This window comes from Dipodomys ordii, unplaced genomic scaffold (assembly GCF_000151885.1).
Source record: "Dipodomys ordii isolate 6190 unplaced genomic scaffold, Dord_2.0 Scaffold62, whole genome shotgun sequence".
Lineage (NCBI taxonomy): Eukaryota > Metazoa > Chordata > Mammalia > Rodentia > Heteromyidae > Dipodomys > Dipodomys ordii.
Genome location: NW_012267278.1, coordinates 10,771,564 through 10,791,968, shown reverse-complemented (window position 1 = coordinate 10,791,968; position 20,405 = coordinate 10,771,564). Strand labels below are relative to the sequence as shown.

The 20,405-nt window shown below is 35.6% G+C and overlaps 1 protein-coding gene across 1 annotated transcript in view; it reads right to left on the bottom strand.

Annotated features, from left to right (window-relative positions):
* Window positions 1-20,405, bottom strand: part of Mms22l (MMS22-like, DNA repair protein) — a 101,405-nt gene that overhangs the window by 65,887 nt on the left and 15,113 nt on the right. Inside the window, exons 10-14 of the mRNA XM_013022352.1 lie at window positions 19,228-19,404; window positions 12,586-12,648; window positions 9,542-9,661; window positions 8,159-8,382; window positions 5,144-5,653 (exon numbers count right to left, since the gene is read on the bottom strand). Coding sequence (XP_012877806.1) covers window positions 5,144-5,653; window positions 8,159-8,382; window positions 9,542-9,661; window positions 12,586-12,648; window positions 19,228-19,404 — 1,094 coding nt within the window. The remainder of the gene's footprint in view (window positions 1-5,143; window positions 5,654-8,158; window positions 8,383-9,541; window positions 9,662-12,585; window positions 12,649-19,227; window positions 19,405-20,405) is intronic.

Genomic DNA, 20,405 nt, shown 5'->3' with positions numbered 1-20,405 from the left:
ACCCTTTTCTATATATGTATTAGCTTCCTTAGCCCTCAGATTCAGCTGTTTTTTTGGCTAGCCTCTCAAGCTTCAAATAGTTTTGAAAGAAAAACAGAAACAAAGGTAGGATTCCAGATTTCTTAAATACTAGTGAAGGCATTATAAGAAAAACATGCAGAGGTAAGGACAACTGGGTTGTGGATAGCTCTTAAGGCTATAATTATTAACACATAACTTTTTCCTTGTGTTCACATAAGGATGTTACTACAGGTTATAAAAAGTGGATGTTTCCTCTGAGGAGACACATTTGATGAGAAGAAATGAACACAATCAACAAGAAAAAATACATGGGCCTTTATCAAAATTTTTTTAAAAATTGTGCAACAAAAGATAACAGTAAGAAAGTGAATCCCCAGAATAGAAAAAAAAACCTGTAAATTGTGTATCTGTCATGTGATCTGTATCAAAACCAAATAAAGAACTCAAACTCAATAATCAAAACAAGTTTTAAAATAGACAGAAGGCAGGGGGAGGGGGTGCGGAGATGGGAGAACAGGGATAGTAAGGGGAAACAAAGGAGGAGGTAACAACAATGCTTGATAAGAAATGTACTCATTACCTTGCTCATGTAATTGTAACTCCTCTGTATGGTATTTTCACAATAGAAAAACTTATTAATAGAAAATAAAATAAAATGGACAGAAGATCTTCAAAGAAGATATAAAGACCAAGAAGCATACAAAATAGTGTCCAGTCATCAGCAAACGAACATTAAAACCATAATGAAATACTACCTTATATCCCCTGGAGCACAATTACAGACAAGCAACAGTATTGGTGAAGTTGTAGAGAACTAAAACTCTGACATACCATAGGTGGAAGGTAAAATGGTACAGCCTTGGAAATGAGGCATTTTCCTCAAAAACTTAAACAGCATATGAGCCAGAATTCCACTGCTAGGTATACACCAAAAAAAAAGGATATATTCCCACAAAAACTTGTGAACCTTTTACATGAATCTTCCTGACTCATTATATCCAAAAGGTGAAAACAATCACAATATTCATTAACAGAGAGATAAATGTTGTATCAACACACTGAAACCTTTTTTTTTGTCCACAAAAACCTATGGAGTACTAGTATATCCCACAAATAAAATAAACCCTGATCATGTTTGTCAATGTGAATGAAGCCAGTCACAAAATAGACAAATTGTCATAGGTAAATTTAAGAAAGAGAAAAGTAGATTAGAGGTTGCTAAGATTGCTGTCATGTTGGGGAAAATGGGGAGTGCTAAAAGGTACAGGTACTGGTTAAAGGTGTAATAATGTTTTAAAGTGGTAGAAATGATTGTATAACTCAAATATTGTTAAAAACGAATGGATACTGTATGAATTGTTTTTGTAGTTGTTGCCTGCTGGCACTAGGGCTTGAACTCAGAGCTGACCCTTAGCTTATCTCTTAACGATGTCATTCTACCACTTAAGCCACACTTCTCACTTGTAGCTTTTCCTTGTTAACTGGAGACAAGAGTCTCCCAAGTTGTCTGTCCAGGCTGCCTTTAAATTCCAATCCTCAAATCTCAGCCTTCTGAGTAGCTAGGATATCAGGCATGAGCCACTGGTGCCTGTCTTGAAATTTCTTAATAAAATCCTTAATAAAGAAGTAAACTGTATATGTGAGTTGAATCTCAATAAAGCTGTTGAAAAGCTGAGAAGGAAAAGCTGTGGAAGCAGAGATTAAGGCATGCTTTATTATTGTTTTATAAAGGTAATGATGGCTGGGAAAATAAAATGCAATGTTAAAATGATGCCAAGACATTACAAAAAAAATAAGCTGAATAAAAAGAGAAGGGCAAACATATATGCTGTATTTAACTCTACTTAAAAATCTTACTACTTTTTCTATAAAAGTAGCTCTTAGTAAGAATTTCAATTTTCAACAAGTCCAATATAGTACAACAATGTTGATGTTTTCTACTGCCTTAACTTTTTCAAAAAATATTATTCATTACAAACACAAAAATGCTTCTTAAATGGCCACTGCAATAGGAATGAATTACAAACCAGCCTCTGAACTAAGTAGGATTATGGGCAGGTGCCACAGGTACCCAAAATAAAACTTTTTTTTTTTAATCTCTAAAGCTGTAATTGAGTTATACAAAACATTCAATAACAACAACAAAAAACATGTCTGCTGTCCAGATTACCATTTGAATTTTTCCTGATATTATCAGGTAAATTATTTGGCATTACTGATCATTATATTGTTCTGTCTCCTTTCTGGTAGCCCCCAGTTCTCTGACTGAAGAAAAAAGAAAAATCTTTGCTTAGTAGAAATGATACTTAGGAAATAGTAGTATGGCTCAAGTAGTACAGTGCCAACCCTGAGTGAAAAAGCCAAGCAAGAGCTTGAAGCCCTGAGTTCTTGTGTACACACACACACACACACACACACACACACGGACATACACATATAAGCCTTCAAGTATCTAAACCAATAAATAACACTCATCTCATGAGAAGAGAAAAAAGTAGATTTTAGAATTTTCAAAAATATATTTTGAAGCAAGGAAAAACAGCCTTTACCCTTTCAGTAGTAATACTTTTAATGTACAGGGTTTTTTTTTTTTAAAGGAAAGAAAGTAAAAGTATACCCTTTGAACTATTTCCTTTGTCTCACATTTGCCTTTTTTAGGCAAGCTCTCAAATACCCTTAGATTCTTTGGAACTAGGCTCTTGTTTCCTACAAAATAGGATGTCAGTTGATCAATAACCATTTCGCTTAAATTCCTAAGTCCACAACTTCCCTTAAGTGTTAGAACAAACAGGTACAAAGCCTGAATATTTATTGTTTCTTTTTAAACTCCAAATGATATCTGCAGATGCCAAAAGGCATTTTGAAATCACTCACCCTTACATCAGTAAAAATGAAAACGGGATAGGGAGGAGAGAGAAACTCAGGAGGCCTTATATGTCAAGTTTTTGCCCAAAGCTAATTTTCATAGCTCTGTTAGAAAATTCTGAAAACAGAAGTTTATAATGGAAATGCTGACAGACCTTAAGTATAACAGCATGAATAAATATAATTAAAGAAAACCTTTTGGCTACACCTAACTCCATTAAATGAAAGACGCCATTTTTATATTAACCTAAAAGAACAGTGAGAACTAGAAATGTAATTCCAGAAAAGTAATGTTCCATGTTCAAAAGTAATGTTAAAGATGGCTGCAAAAAATATTTAATACATGAAATTTTAAACATAGAGGCATTTCGTTTACATAATCAAGTGAGTATTTTCATAATGCTACTTACTCAGTAATGAAGAATGCTCTAGTGAGCCATCAGTTCCAGTTACCAGAGAGTGGCATATGAAGTTATTATCTCTTAACAGGCCTAGAGGGAGCTACTTCTCCCTTCAATCAGTGATTTTAGTTCCTTCCCACCTATTATTTCTCGGTCATACAGTTACAAACTATTAGTTACACAAACTCACACATACACACACACACACACACAACACACACACACACACACACACATACACATACACATTTATGTAAGAATGGGTACCTTATTCCCAAATGAATGTGAAAACAGAGGAGACTGTTAAGGTAAAGTATTTTATTCTTTCCTTGGCAGAGATGTAGCCAGGAATAAATATCATTAATCTATGCAATCCATCATCTTCCTTATCTAAGCCAAAACCCAAGGATTTTAGCTTTGTTCTCAACTTTGAACTGTAATGATAAAAAAAGGCTATTTTTAATTTTTAGAAATGTTTCAAAATACTTTTGACTTGATAATACTAATAGTACATTGGATACTTCAGAAACTTCAATAAATTCTGGATTCTGATGTAAGAAACCAGGAATAAATTGGTATGATCAAATAGCTAAAAGGTTTATCTAGTTTGTTTTCTCCCCCATTCTTTTTAAGGTAAACCATTTTTCATGTTCTCCCCCAAAAAGATCCCAATTGAAATGAAATACTGTGTTGATTGTATTTGCTTTGGAAATGCTAAATCGTTGATGGAATAAAATGGAACTACCCAAGTCACAGCTCCTCTTGTTAAACAATGTACACCAGTTTCACTGAAAATGCATAGAGATGACTATCCAAGCTTCAAGAAAATATTTTATAGATCTCAATGCCTAAATCATAACTGCATTAATAAAGACCTATACATTGTCACAACATTCTTGATTACATGCTGACTTCATATTTCTTTTAAAAACTGGTCTATAATTTTGGCACCAAAAGTTATACCACACATTCTTTTATAGTTATTATTATTATAGCTGAGCAGTATTTTTTAAAAACCCAAAATACAAATTTGTTTAAGGAATCAAAATGTTACCAGCAATATTTATGTCCTTTTTAAAATCAGCAATCTGCTCCAGAGGAGTGCAAACTACAAATTCAATAAAGATTTTTTTAATATTAATATAAACTTCCTTTCACCTAATATCTAGTCTTCATCTTCACCTCTTTACCTTTACACTTCTGAACAGTGATCACAAGGATGAACAAAGACACAAGACAACTTTGAAGCTTGCAGTATTTTTCTACTTCCTGAAATGTTTCAGCTTTAATGCTAAACAACTTCTACTAAATTGGATTTTAAAGAGTAAAATTTAGTTTGTATTGCAAGCAAATATTAAAAGACTGATTTGGCGCTAATAAATCAAAGAAAAATATTATAAATAAAAAATAATTTACTTGTCTCAATATTTGTTAGCTCATGTTTTTCAACTGATTCCTGAACTTGCAAAATTATAAAAGCAAACTTATCAAAAGTCCCTCAATAAGCAACTACTTTATTTTTAGTAACAAAAGTAAAAGGCAAAATGTTTAGAAGTACAAGAACACCTATAGAAAACCTATAATTTCAGGCTTGCAGACACTGCAGATTTCATGCATGTAACTATTTTCAATTTTTTTAAACAATTAAAGTAACGTCAATAGTTTGGGTTTAGTTACTTATAAAAGCCTTTTGAAGAAAGCTTGTTTGAAAACTAATAATTTGTCCCAAATGCAGTACTAAAACAACTCTTCTATACTTGTAGTTCAAATTTATGTTGAAGGAAAACTTTAAAACGAACATGTTGTCACCTTTAAAAACAAAAATTAACTGATTAGCATATTGTTGTAAAACATACCTGATTCTTGCCAGAATAGCTTGGAGAAAGTTCAACACTGTCCTTAGTTCAGACTCTTGACAGGCTGGCAGAAGCATACTAAATCCATCATTAAGCAGATTTTCATGGGAAGGATACAAGCAATAGCTGGTCTCAAACACTTCCTGAACACCGTCAATGTAGATGGAAAGAAGTGTCCATAGAGCATGTCTCTGTACCATTTCATAGTTCTTTGACACCAAGAATTCCTTGGCTTTCTCTTGGAACTCATATGCAAATTTTTTAGCCAAAACACTGATGTCCAGATTTTTCTGGGCATACATCAAGAGAAATGCCATTTGACCTTTCCAAATAAGGACTCTCTGAGATGTTAGGAAGGCAGGCTTAAGGAAATTCAGAAGATCCAGAACACGACTTGCTACATCTTCTGTCTCTGCGACAACTGCTAACAGCAGAAACAGGTTGAAAAAGTTCTGAAGACCAACTTCAGTCAGTTCTTCCATTCTTTTACGATGAAACTTAGAATATATTCTGTAAAATATACATACAAGAAATATTTTAATAAAATCACTCAAAAAATCGGCCTTTACAATAAACCTTCCTTTGCTGTTCATAACATTCTTACTACTGTAAAATTTTAGCTAATTAGCTGAAGTTGCTTTATCACTTTAACTATTTTGCAACTACTTTGCTTAGAAAATCAATTCATATGATGATAGCCCTACCTTCAACTTCCCAGTGATGAAGCAAATGAATGGATTCAGCAGCTTTGCCCGAGAATAGTAGTAGTGTTCCTACATACAGTATGTGGCTCTTCCTTTTCAATTTCCATCAACTTATTCTTATTTGCAAATAAGAAACAATATCTGCCATAGTTTGCACCTGAATGATTCCCAAAGGTCTATGTGGCTTACTTAACAGTTTGGTACTACTGGAAGGTAAAAGAATTTTTAAGAGCTGAAGCCTGGTCTTGAGGTCACTAGGTGAGTGCCCAAAAGGAACTGGGGCCCAGATCCCGGTATTCCTTTTCACATAAAGGGCACAAGGTAAGAGGATTTCCTCTGACATATATACTCCTGCCATGATGTGCTGCTGTATGTAAACCAACTGGATCAATTGCTCACAGACTGAAACCTCTTATACCAAATAAACCTTTCACCTTTACGTGACCATTCTCTCACATATTTGTCATAATATGGAATCTTTTTTTTTTTTGTCGGTCGTGGGGCTTGAACTCTGGGCTAGGGCGCTGTCCCTCAGCTCTTCAGCTCAACATGAGTGCTCTATCGCGTGAGCCACAGCACCACTTCCGGTTTTATAGTGGTTTATTGGAGATAAGAGTCTCATGGACTTTCCTGCCCCGGCTGGCTTTGAACGGTGATCCTCAGATCTCAGCCTCCTGAGTAGCTAGGATTACAGGAGTGAGCCACCGGCACCCGGCAATATGGAATCTTTTAAGCACACTTTGATGGGCTCTTATGGAAATTCTAAAAATTTTTCATAAACTGTCTGCCTCTGTCTCTCACAAAGACCTGCTCTTATTTTTTACTTATACCTTAAGAAAATTCAAAGTGTTAGAACATTTTTTACCTACTTTCAAAGAAAAGCTGCTAACTGCTTAAATGTCTGAGGGGAGTCATTAAGAAAATCTCTCTATGCTACTTAATACAACTTAATAGTTCATGCACTTTTCTCATCAGTTAAGGGATTAGAATTGAAAAAAATTCATCTTTTAAATTCCTACTTATAGATTGCTAAGTTTCATAATTTCTATAATTGGTTTATTCAGGCCAGAAGTAATTAAAGCTCATGAGGTTAAATGTTAATTTATAAAGAGCTATATAAAAGCTGATACACTAATCAAAGTAAAGATCTGTTTAATTATCTTTGTATCCTCTACCATCTTCACTATAGTGGCTGAATATCATATTTGTCTAATAAACAGACCTGTTAATAAGTGATTTCCAATAATTTAATGACAAACTTATGAGTGATTATTTTCCTGAAAGTGTTTAAGATTCAAAAACAAAGCATCCAAGCACAACAGAAACAAAAACTACTAGCAGCTGGGGAAACAGCCTGATGGTAAACTGTGTGTTTAGCACAGGTGAAGCAGAATTCAATTACCACTGCTGTAAAAGAACATAACAGAATATAACAGAAGGGGGCTGGGAAGGTGGCTCAATGGTAAAGCGCTTGCCTTGCATGCGTGAGGCTCTGGGTTCGATTCCTCAGCACCGCATAAGCAGGAAAAAAAAAGCCGGAAGTGGTGCTGTGGCTCAAGTGGTAGAGCACTAGCCTTGAGGTGAAGAGCTGAGGGACAGCGCCCAGGCCCAGAGTTCAGGCCCACGACCTGACCCAAAAAAACCCAAAACAAAACAGAATATAACGAAAAGAAAACAAAAGCAACAATAATAAGTAAAACTAGTCTGAGTTATAATTACTGAATGTCCAATAAAACAGCTACCTTTAAAAATATGCATAAAAATCCAAACTCCCCATCATTTCACATTATTTATTATGGGAATCAAATGAGAATTTCATTTAACAATTTTTTAAACCCCTCTCCCTCAGAACAGCTTTCCTGAGACCCCACGAAACAAGCTGAGGAAGGGCAGGTGGTGGTATACTTTATAGAGGACCAAAAGGCAGCGAGCAGGCAAAGAAGAAGAACATAAGCAAGTAAGTACAAATCACATCTTTTGCACAAGGAAGACTCTCAAGAAAAAGAGAAAAATAGACAAATGTAACCAAAAGAATAATTTACCACATAAGAGATAAAAACGGATTCTACTATGCTCTGGACAGTTCTCATTAGAGGAAGAAGCACTTGAATTTGCTGGACTCAAAGAACAGTAATATTTTATACATCTGAATCTATCAGCTGCCAATGTCAAATTGGCAGGATCAAAGGTTCCATATTTTGCTGTCCTATGTTATAGATTTTTAAATGTAAAATATTCTAACCACAACTTTAAAAAAATGTAATTAAGGAAAGATATTAATGAACTTCCATGACAAAAAGACTGTACTTACCTTCCTTTGACTTGTTTCCAAGTATGAGGGCCATTGTTCTTCATTGCTTTCTTGACAACTTTTGCCAAAATGCAGAGAAAAATTGTGTAACTACTGCTAGACTTATACAGATCATGATCTTGTTTATCCTGACAGCAGGTCCTCACCATTTCAAGCATAGACAAGGGTGATTTGATACTCACAAGACCTTTCAGGGGAAGCCAAGAAACACTGAAGGAGCTATTCTAAAAAAAAAAAAAAAGGAAAGCTGAGAATTTAATGAGCTCATCAAAAAGCTTGACCCACTGTAATTACACAAATATTTCTATTATATTACCATTAACATACATAGCCCAAAACTTTAAAAATTCTGCAAAAGCACAACACATCAAGGGGTAATCAGATTTTTGGTTTTTCATCAACATCTTTCTAACAATTAGTTTGACCAAATTAGGACACAAAACAAGGTTCACATAGCATTTGAAAGTTTTGTACCTAAAGTTCTGTTACTCCATAAATTTCCCAATGTTACTGTTATACCACTTTTTGGGGTCTAGATGCTTGGATACATCTAACATCTCATAACACATTGTTTCATATCTTTTTGTTCTTCAGGAAATTGAAAATTTGAATTGAATTTCTGTACATCATTATTAGATTATTTTTCCTAATTTTTTTTACCTGGATTTCTTTTTGGTTCTTTTGTTTCTGTGCTAACTTTTAGTTGCTGCATCTACAGGCTTGATCATTCCTGTTTAATTATTTGGCTAGAATTTTGCATTAATAAAACTGTGAATTTCCTTATTTCTTCTTTCTCCTGTAATCACTCAGGCCTACCATTCAGAACTTACACCACAGCAATAAACTATGCTTTTTCACATCCCATGCATTTATCCACTGTTGCTTCAGCCCAATCTTTTTCCCTTTAAAATTCTAAAATTTTAGTTATCCCTAGTGCCAAGTTAAAATACTATGAACTTTTAAAATCTTCCCACAAGTCTATACACTAAGTTAGACACTCTTTCCTCTGGTGTCCTATAGTTTTTAACCTTTCCCCTCACAAGGTGCCTGAATAGCCTACATGAGACTCAGACTAAGTCTTATTTGGAATAATGGTGCTCACAGTCTGAAGCAATCAATAATTCTTAGAATTTTTTTTTAAATCTATGAGTGAAAATAACAAAAATCTAAAATTTTAGCTATTTTGTTTAGACTAACTTTAAAAGATGTTCTAGTCAATCTGTATAGACTGATGCTTAAGGTAAAACTACTTCTTTAATCTACTTTGAACAAAAATAAGTCTAAGAAAGACACAGCTAATTATAAACCATTAAATTCATGTGTCCCTCAAATATCATGTACAAATGACTAAAACTGTTGTGCAAATCCATATGAGTTACTTACCAAGTTCTTACTATAATATTCCCATAGAATGGTGACAATTGAAATGTTTGACTCCCAGACATCACAAAGTGTCAAACAACAGTGAAGATACATTCGTAATTGTTCTTCTAACATGCCATCCTAAAAAAACAAAAACAAACAAAAAAAAAAACAGGAGGACAAGAGAAGTACTTTAGAAAGAAACAGTGGAACAAGAAGTAAGAAGCCTTAGATTTAGCAATACCTAAGTCAGTGATGACTATATAAACAGTTCTCTGGACAGGGTGAAGCCAGAAAATCAATTTCAACAAAAAATACATAAAGTCCTTAAAGAAGTGAGAAGGGACAATATCCAGTGCACATGGAAAAGAACTAATTCTTTATAGAAACACTGATTCTTCTGTTACAAAAGAACAGCCATCTGAGTGGCTGAGTACATAGCAACTAAGTTGGGAGCTGAAGATGCAATGATGGAAAAGTTTTCATCAGAAGGTTCTCTCTTCTCAACAATGTACCATTCAAGATGTTGAACTGAATAAATTAGGGAAGAACATGTTGAACTGAAAGTTGAAGTTCTGAAAAAAGTCATTATGGAGAATTTATTTAAGAAACAAATATTCAAGAGCTAACTGTACTGCCACTTGAAACTTATTATCAAAAACCTAAGGTCAGACCAGTCAGCAAGAATGGTTGATTCTTCCAGCTGTATTTAACTGTGGGTATGAGCTGAAGGTAGCTGAGGTTGAACAGATTAAAAACAGAAATTGAGGAATTAAGGAATAAAAATTGTTTGTAACTGAGTGACTATTAATGATGGGTTGTGTAATTTACATTGCTTAAAAAGAAAACAGAAAGGAAATGTAAAGGCCAATGTTGATGGGCAGTATAAACATGAAAAACTATGGAGTATAACCATGGGAGGAGGTCAGAGATGTTCATAAGCTTTAAGCTCTCTGAGGGCTGTCATGATACAGGTGATGACAGTCTTTCTTACTGTTCTTGACCAGTATAGATGTTTCCCCATATAAATTCTTAAAAGCCTCCTGAGAAAGACTGTACTTAAAACCTAAATGAAGAAAAACCATAAATCAACATACTATTAGCACTGAGGGAAATTTTAAAATTATTAAATACAAAAGAGGACCAAGAGAAGGAAACTTAAATCAAAGTAGCAATTACAACTTATTCTGGAAATTAAAGCTCCCAGTTACTGACACAGATGCACTGTCAACATAAACTATAACACCATGACTTTAATGAAATGTTTTTTTTTTTGTTTTAATAAAGCTATGTTAAGGCATTGCTACTGAATTAAAGCTAAGATTGTGGTGAGGCACTTGCCTATAACCCCAACAACTTAGGAGCCTGATAGAGGAGGATCATGAGTTTCAGGGTAGCCTGAGCTACATAGCAAGACCTTGTCTCACATAACAACAGAAAATTTAATGAGTGACACCAGTGGAAATGGCCATTGCAATATATATTTACTTTACAATCACTTCTCAGTGATTTTCTATATTCATAAAATTAAATAGACACATTAGGTATCCATGCCTCATGACTGTAACCCTAGCTACACAGGAGGCAGAGACCTGGAGGATTACTGCTTAAAGCCAGCACAGGCAGAGAAGTCCATGAAATGCCATCTCCAGTTAACCACCAAAATGCCAGACTAGAGGTATGGCTCAAGTATGACAAAAAAACAGCTGAGAGCAAGCCCAAACCCACAATTCAAGCCTCCACACCCATTTAAAAAAAAAAAAAAACACAGGCAAAGGGACCAAGTATGCTTGCAATCATAGATACCTGGGAGATCAGAAGGGTCTTGGTTCAAGACCCAGGCAAAAAGTATTGAGAATACATCTCAACAGACAAGCAGGGATTGGTTCAGCTATGTAAAAGATTTAAGTTGGAGGATCATGGGGCACTAGCCCTGGGGCACAAAGTGATTTTATTTAAAAAGTCACTAGAATAAGCAAGAGGAAGCTGGTATAGTATGCCTACCAAGTGGGAAGCCCAGAGATCAAAATCCCACTCCAAATATATACATAAGAAACTTTGAGTTACTAAATTAGTATGCTCTCAAAAAGTATAAAGACTAAATAAGATGATATAAGAAAAATAACTTTTGCAGTATTAGAAAAAAATTCTTTAAGGAATATTAGGCCTTCACAGTTCCTGATAGAAGTTACACAATGTAGAATTCTTTGGCATCCTAAGCTAGAATTTGTAGCTCATAATTATCTAAGAGTTAAAACAAACATAACTTAAAGCAATATGATTTTCAAAGACAAAGCTACTGTAAGTATACAAAAATTTTAATCAAGATTCATTAACCAAAAAATACCTATTTACCAAATTAAAAAAAAAATCTTTACAGTAATTTTCCATATGCTTTTACATAAACTAACATTATCAAACTTTACAGAGCTAACATACCTGTTTAAGATATGATGAGCGGCACACTTAAAGCTATTTTAAAAGGAGGTCAGGCTTGACCTCTGGGCCATGAAGCACTATATTAACAGCTTTGCAGCAAGAAAAATGATAAGGTTTGAAATGAGTGCTCAGAAACTAGGACCTTATCAGTTAGAATATGATTCGAGCCTGTAAGACAAATTGCTCAGCAAGGCAAGTCACCTTCCTGCTGTGATGAGGATAGAACTGAATTTCCAATGCCACTGCCTATCTCCTGCTTCGTGTCTCCTGGTTTGATGTCACATGGTCAAGGAATGGAATACAGCACTGCAGTATCAACCACTTATGTTGCATACATTTTGTCCAAGTCACAATGTAGATAATTATCTTTGTCCTTTAACCAACAACTTCAATGTTAAAAATAATAACCTTTAAAAGCTACCCACTAATAGGAACTACACTGAGTTGACCCTTCAATTATTGTCAGGGTTGTAATAAGTAAATTGTTATTTAAATCATCGTAACAGTTAATTTGCCTTTTGCAAAAAAATATATAGTCATATTAATAGTTTGCTTGTTTTTAAAAAATGAAATTTGTAACATGAAAATGGAGCACAGCTAACAAATAACCTCACTTAGTTTCATACCTGAGCAGTGATGGACTGTTTAAGTAGTTCTTCTATAAAGTTCCAATTTGATTTCATTTGTCTCTAGAAAGGAAGATTCTTGCATCAAAATTATTAAGCATGATTATTTACATATCAATAATATGATATGGCAAAGTACCAAAGTACATTATCTCTATTATTAGACAGCATTGCAATTTCTTGAGTTTCCAACATTTTGGCAAAGAGCTAGTTAGCAGACTTGGTAGAAAAACAATCTAGAATTAGTCCAATCCAACATAATCTTTACTGAGAATACTTTTAGTTTAAAAAAATAAGTTTTCTGTAGAATTATCCTCTCCCTTCCTCTATTCCTCCCTCCCTCCCTTCCTTCCGATGTTGAAGTACTAGGGTTTGAATTCAGGGCCTCTGAACTGGCTCTCTAACATTTGAGCATTTGAGCCTCCAACCAGTTTTTTTCCAGATGGACATAGTCTAGCAAACTTTCCTGCCCAACCTGGTTTCATTTCAAACCACAATCATCAGAATGACTTTTGTGTTGTTGTTGTTGGTTGTGGTGCTTGAACTTTGCGTCTGGGCGCTATCCTCAGTTGTTCAGCTCAAGGCTAGCACTCTACCACTTGACCCACAGCGCCACTTCCAGTTTTCTGGTGGTTTATTGGAGATAAGAGTCTCACGGACTTTCCTGCCTGGGCTGGCTTTGAACCACGATCCTCAGATCTCAGCCTCCTGAGTAGCTAGGATTACAGGTGTGAGCCACCAGTGCCTGGCTTATATGTATACTTTCTTAACATCATTTTTCCCTATTTTACATCTACTAAGTAGAGGTGTTTTTCATTTCATTCAATCATAAAGGCCCTGAAGCAGCTTTAAGGAAAAATAGTACAGTACTAGCGTTATTTACCCTATGGCCACCTACCTGGCAATGTATCTTGCTGATTTTAATCTATATCCTTTCTTTATAATAAGCAGCAACCAGTGAGTTTCAGTGAGTTCTGAGTCTACCAAATTACTAAACATGAGGCTAGTCCTAAGAACTCTGAAGTATGGACAACTGGAGTCAGAGATAAAGATAATACTATGTCCTGAGACCTGAAACTTGGGAGTTGACCCTAGTAGTCTCTCAAAAGGGAGAGCATTTTGCTCCACTGGCATTACATGTAGACTGTGTTAGACTAGTACATATGCTAAGGAAGAGGAGGATCTCATTTCACAGAGAATACAATTAAGTCTCATATATGTACCAGTCAGAGAATGTATTCAAATCTAAATTGGTCTGGCTCTACAGCCAATGTTCTTCTATGATATTCTGTAAAAGTAACTGATTTTAGCCATTCATTTTTAGATATAATTTAAGTCTTAGCTTTGCAACTAGTGTTAATGAGTACAATTCACTTGTTCAGCAGTAGCAAGGTACTAAATCACAAGAATTATAGAGTAGTATAATTCTTACCCTAAGAATTTTAACAAGGTAGATCAACTTTGTGACTAAAATTGAAACAAAAATAAATTGTGTCAGAGGAACAGCAGCAACCATACCTCACCCAAACCAAGCATAAGAAAATACATACTGGGCTGGGAAGGTGGCTCAGTGGTAGAGCGCTTGCCTTGCATGCATGAGGCCCTGGGTTCCGTTCCTCAGCACCACATAAGCAAAAAGAAAAAAGCCAGAAGTGGTGCTGTGGCTCAAGTAGTAAAGCGTAGCCTTGAGCTGAAGGACAGCGCCCAGGCCCAGAGTTCAGGCCCCATGACTGGACCCAACCCCCCCCCCCAAAAAAAAACATACCAAAGAGATAGATCTTTCAAAATAGAATTTAACTTGGAGCAGTTAGTTGCAGTATTTTTTTCTACATGAGATTTACTATTATAATTTCATTTGTAAAAATCAAGTTAATTTCAGGTAGGAAGTCATTGATTTGGGGCTATGTTTTTTTATCTTTTATTCCATTGTTAAAAAATAAGACATTCATGCCACATGTTGGTGGCTCATGCCTGTAATCTTAGCTAACTCAGTAGGCTGAGATCTGCAGATCGCAGTTCAAAGCCAGCCCAAACAGGATGTTACATAAGACTCTTATAATAAACAATTAACTACTGAAAAGTTTGAAATGGTCCTGTGGCTCTAAGTTGTAGCACTAGCCCTGAGCACAAAATCTCAGAGACAGTGCCCAGGCCCTGAGTTTAAGCCCCAGGACCGACACAAAAACAAAAAAGACTCATTTAAATTTCAATTTAAATAGTAGCTCCACCAAAAATATAAGATTCCCCAATTCTCAACTTGCAGCACACTAAGAGCCTGGTGCAATTCTCATTTGTAAGTCACATTTCACATCTTTTATCTGGTTGTCATTTCAAGTGTTTCAAGGAAAAGCATCAGCCTACCTGCCTGATTGCCCTATACTCTTGGCAGAGAAAGCGCTGATAAAACTGACCCCCACTATAACCAAAAGGAATTGTCCTCTAAAACTGTATTTGATTTTAAAATAGATGACCATGTTTTTAAGAGGATAACACATTCTCATTTAGGTTGAGATAAAAGCATTAAACAGAAATATATGAAAAGCTAAAGCTCCTTCCTCCTAAGAAGTGAGATACAATTTTTTTGTGTGTGGGCTTCTAAGACATTGGCTAATTTTGTGATTAAATCCACATATAGCAGAACTTCAACTTCTAGAAACTCTTAAAATTAAAAAAAAAAGTCACATCTGAAACCTATTTAAAAATATAAAATTTCACATTAACCTTCAGGGCAAATCAGTTTGAATTTCAAGACTGACAGATTCCCATACTGTGACAAGACTAGAGGTATTTCTCTGTGAAAGCTACAGGACTAACCATTATTGCTTCCTAACTTCTCTCACACAAGATTCTTCTTTATAAGAATAAGACATGCTTACTACATAACCTCTAGTTATGCTTACTACATAATCTCTAGTACACTTGGCTATACTAATATAACATGAGAAAAAGAGTAGGCAATTTTCAAAATTGTCATCTAAGTATGCTATAGATAGAAATTCACATTTTATATATTTTCTCTGAAAGAATGAGCCAATATACCTTTCTGTTCATTTACTGGCCAAAGACAATTCTGAAAGTAAAAGTGACAACTCATTAAATAGGTTGAAAGGAAAAGTAGGCATAAACTGGGACAGTCCTTGGCAAACTAAAACACAGCTACCCTGTCATAGACATAGAAGGCAATCCTTAACAGAACTCTAGCATCAAGATTTTTTAATAGGGCATCATTAATCCCTGTGCCTCTCCCCAACTTCATAATATGTTCTGGATATTAAGAATGTAAGAAAGCCTGATACTGATGGTCCACACCTGTAGTCCTAGCTACTCATGAGGCTGAGATTTGAGGATCACTGAACGTGGAGCTGTGGCTCAAGTGGTAGAGCATTAGAGGAGCACCTAGGCCTGAGTTCAAGCCCTAGGTCTAGCAGAAAGAAAAAAAAAAAACTTGAATAGTCTCTGTGAAGTGTTAAGTATTTTGCAAATGCAATGCATTTTCACACCTTATGAAAACTATCAATAACTGAAGGGCTTGAATTTTTTTTAATTGTTTTTTTGGGGGGAATCCAGTCCTGGGGCTTGAACTCAGGGCCTGCATATTCTCCCTAAGCTTCTTTTTGCTCAAGGCTAGTGCTCTACCACTTGAACCACAGCTCCACTTCCAGCTTATTTGATGGTTTATTAGAGATAGAGTCTCAGGACCTTTCCTGCCTAGGTTGGCTTCAAACCGCAATCCTCAGATCTCAGCCTCCTGAGTAGCTAGGATTATAGGTGAGCCACCAGCACCCAGTCTCTTTTCAACATTTTTTATTAGCTTTTGTTACTTGTACATGAGGAGTTTCATTATGATATGTCCATATATTTATACACCCAGGTTCACTGTTCTACTTACATACGTTTGTATAATGTGCTTTAAATATATATACCCTCATTCAACCTCTCCATTGGTCCTCTCCATTCCTGTTGACAACTGTCATTCCAATAGAGACTGCTTTACTTTCCTGGCAGATTTTTAATTTTTTAGTGTACATTAATTGTACAAAGAGGTTGCTCTTCCTTTCCCTATCTCCCCCAATCCCTACTGCACAATTTTCAGTGATATGTTTGTGTATGTGTGTGTATGCATGTGTGTGAGTGCATGTGCATGTGTGTACGAGCCATAGGGGCTTGAACTCAGGGCCTGTCTATCATTTTGCACAAGGCTAGCACTCTATCAACTTGAGGCACAGCTCCATTTCAGAATTTGTAGCTACTAAAGATGAGAGTATCACAGACTCTCATGCCCGGTCTGGTTTTGAACCATGATCCTCAGAACTCAGCCTCCTGAGAGGGTTGAGCTAAAATTACAGGTATGAGCCACCAGCACACAGTGAGAATTCTTATACCATCTTCCTATAGAGACACAATGTACTCCAATATAATTACTTGGCCATCATTCTCATCTGCCTCTCTCTCATCTACTCTATCTCTCTATCTCTCTATCTCTCTATCTATCTATCTATCTATCTATCTATCTATCTATCTATCTATCTATCTATCTATCGTTTTGTTGTGTTTTTGACCACTACTAGGGGTTGAACTCAGGGTGTTTTTGCTTAGCTTTTTCCATTCATGGCTGGCACTCTCCCACTTGAGCTACATCTCCACTTCCGGCTTCGGCTGGTTAATTGGAGATGAGTCTCAAAAGACCTGTCTGTGCTGGCTGTGAAACATGATCCTCAGTTCTAAGCCACCTGAGTAGCTAGGATTATTGGCATAAGCTCTAAGTATCCAGATTTGTTCTAATATTCTAGTAATTGAAAGATGTAAAAAATTAGCATTGTAACTACACAAAAATACTTATTAAAAGTGCTACTGTAATATTAACAGCAATTGCCAAAATTAATGTGTTTGATCTGTATTAGCATGAATAGCAACACAGGACATACATACAATTCTTTGTGAATTCATTCCCATTGATCTCGCTCAATAAATGGGTAGCAGCTTTAATACACAGATAATGAGCTGTGTGTGAACTTCTCAGAGCATTTTATGACTTATTTTCCTTTATCATGGGTCTCCTAAAAGACCTTTTTTATAGTAAGGGAGTCATTTAGAGGACTTCCTGAGGAGTGTTCCTTTTCTATGATGCTGTGCCAGTACTAATTACCCTCAGATTCCACGAAGGAATTCTTAGTACTGAGTATGCTCAATATTCTAAAGAGGAAAGAAATCTGCTAAGCCCATCAAGGAACATAATCTATTAAAATATTCAAAGAAATAGCTCTTATGCCTTAGAGGATGAGAATCAAATGCTTTTTAAAAAAATAAAGATTCTCAAATATCCAATCAAAATTTCTAGAGTTGAGGACCTGAAGTCTGAACTTACAATACCAATAGAGAAAAATAAAATTATAGTAGCCTAAGCATGGAAGAAATAATATACAGCTAAAGCTTCCAATAACTACATCAACCAGCTGGTTTTATTCAGAAGGCTTTTTAAATAAAAAGCCTAAAACACTGTAAAAACATGTTTTGAATTAAAAATTAGTAAAACTAATCTTCCTATATGAAGCAAACCTAATAGTGTTTTGCAGATGAAATAACTTAACTAGTAGAGCATCAACCTTGAGCAGAAAAGCCAAATGAGAGAGCAAGGCTCTGAGGTCAAGCCCCAGTACTAGGCCAAAAACAAACTAATAATCAAATAAACAAAATCTTTGAGAAAACCACCTCTGAAGAAATGTTTTAAAGCCAGACAATAGTGATTCATGCCTCTAAGCCTCGCTACTCAGGAGGCTGAGATCTGAGACTCATGGTTCACACCCAGCTTATACAGACAAATCTGAAAGACTCTCCTGTTAGCCAGCAAAAAGCCAGAATTGGAAGGGTGGCTCCAGTGGTAGGGTGTTAGTAGTGTGCAAAACTGTATAAATGGTCAGAGGCCTAATGTTCAAGCACAAGTACTAGTATCTAGAAATAATGAAGTTTGGAAACACAGTTTTATTACATTAGGCAAAAAGAATGACTTAATTTCTTGTGGAGACATATGCTTTCCCTTTACCACTCTTGCAGATTTTGGAAAGGAATCTTTGGAATAAATCCAAGACCACGATTTTTGGATGAAGAAACTGAGGGTCAGAAAGGCTTAAACAATGTACTTAGTCATACAACTATTTAGAAGCAAAGCCAGGATTAGAGGCCACCTCTTTTATAAAATAATTTTAATCAAACACTAAAAACAGCTGGGTGCTGGTGGCTCACGCCTATAATCCTAGCTACTCAGGAGGCTGAGATCTGAGGATTGCGGTTCAAAGCCAGCCCAGCAGGAACGTCTGTGACACTCTTATCTCCAATACACCACTAGGAACCCGGAAGTGGAGCTATGGCTCAAGCGGTAGAGCTCTCGCCTTGAGCTGAAGAGTGCAGGGACAGCGCCCAAGACCAGAGTTCAAGCCCCACAACCGACCAAAAACAAAAACTCTAAAAACATAAAAGAGAAGGTCTATGACTATTTACAGAAACATCATCATAAAGTAAAAACTTATCCTAACAGGATTATGATCAGATTTCTTATTTCTGCTTATTTAAGTCTGTTTTACAAAAATAACAAAGAACATACTGACATTATAACAAAATATTAAAAATCACAAAATCACGTCTTACCATTTTGTCTGCTACTCCATGGCGATCAAACTGGTAAAATGATGCTACGTGAGTAATTATCCACCAACTAAAACCTAATGGATCCCTGGACTGGATTACAGGCACAGGAGGTCTTCTTTGGTCACTTGATTTTTCAAAGAGTGTTTTAAGTAGTTTATTCAACCAGTTCCAAAATGACTAAAGAAACAGAGATATTGGGAGGGTAAGTGTGAGTCTTGGTTGTTTTAAGTGGTGGTGATATCTTAACAAAGGACCTAATTTTTTCTCCAATGTTAATCATCAAAAGTATCAATACTTTCCTTTTATCTATTCTCCAGAAACTCTGCCTTCAAAGATTGTCTCCTCAATACATGCACATTTGTATGTTCTTTACCTGCAGGCAGTTCTAGGACTTACAAGAAAACTTTCTTGGCAATTATTTCACTTTTTTAAAAAAAATTTAGCTAGCCCTCTTCTTTCCTTTGACTAGTTTTTCCTCAGAATTTCGTGGCTTGTTAGGAAGGCTTTGTGGAAGGAGCTCTGGTGGTTTCTAACTTGTAACTGCTGGCCCTAAGGAGTACTGTTTTGCAGTTGTGCCATCAGCAAGTTGAGGGAACAGGGGTAGTAATCACCATTCTTAAGCTTTTATATGTGATGAAGAGACCATGTGATAAAATATGAAGTTAAATACCACTTAATATCCTTACCTACATAGAAGTGAATGGCTTGAAATTGAACATAAAATGCAGACACTTTGAACTGGATTGCAATAATAAATGCACGTACATAAGTATAAACTTTCTGTATCATCCTAGTTTTAATAAACAACTTTCTATACAAATTTGGTTGAGGTTCTATTTCAATGTTATGGCTAACTTTTTAGACAGCTAGGTATCAGTTGGCTACTAATTTAACTATATCTATATCTATATATAGATACATATATATATAATTATATATATATATAACTATATCTATCAATCAGTGTTGGCTTACTTATTTTTTTACTGGCAATACTGGGTTAAACTGGGTCTTGTGGTTGAAAAGCAAGTGTGATCCCACTTGAGCTGTTCCCTAGCCTAGCCATTTGTCATTACTAATTTTTCAGATGAGATCTCAAATTTTGCCCAGGACTAGACTCAGACTACAGTCTTTCTATCTGTCTCCACAGTAACATAGCTGGGATTACAGACATAAAT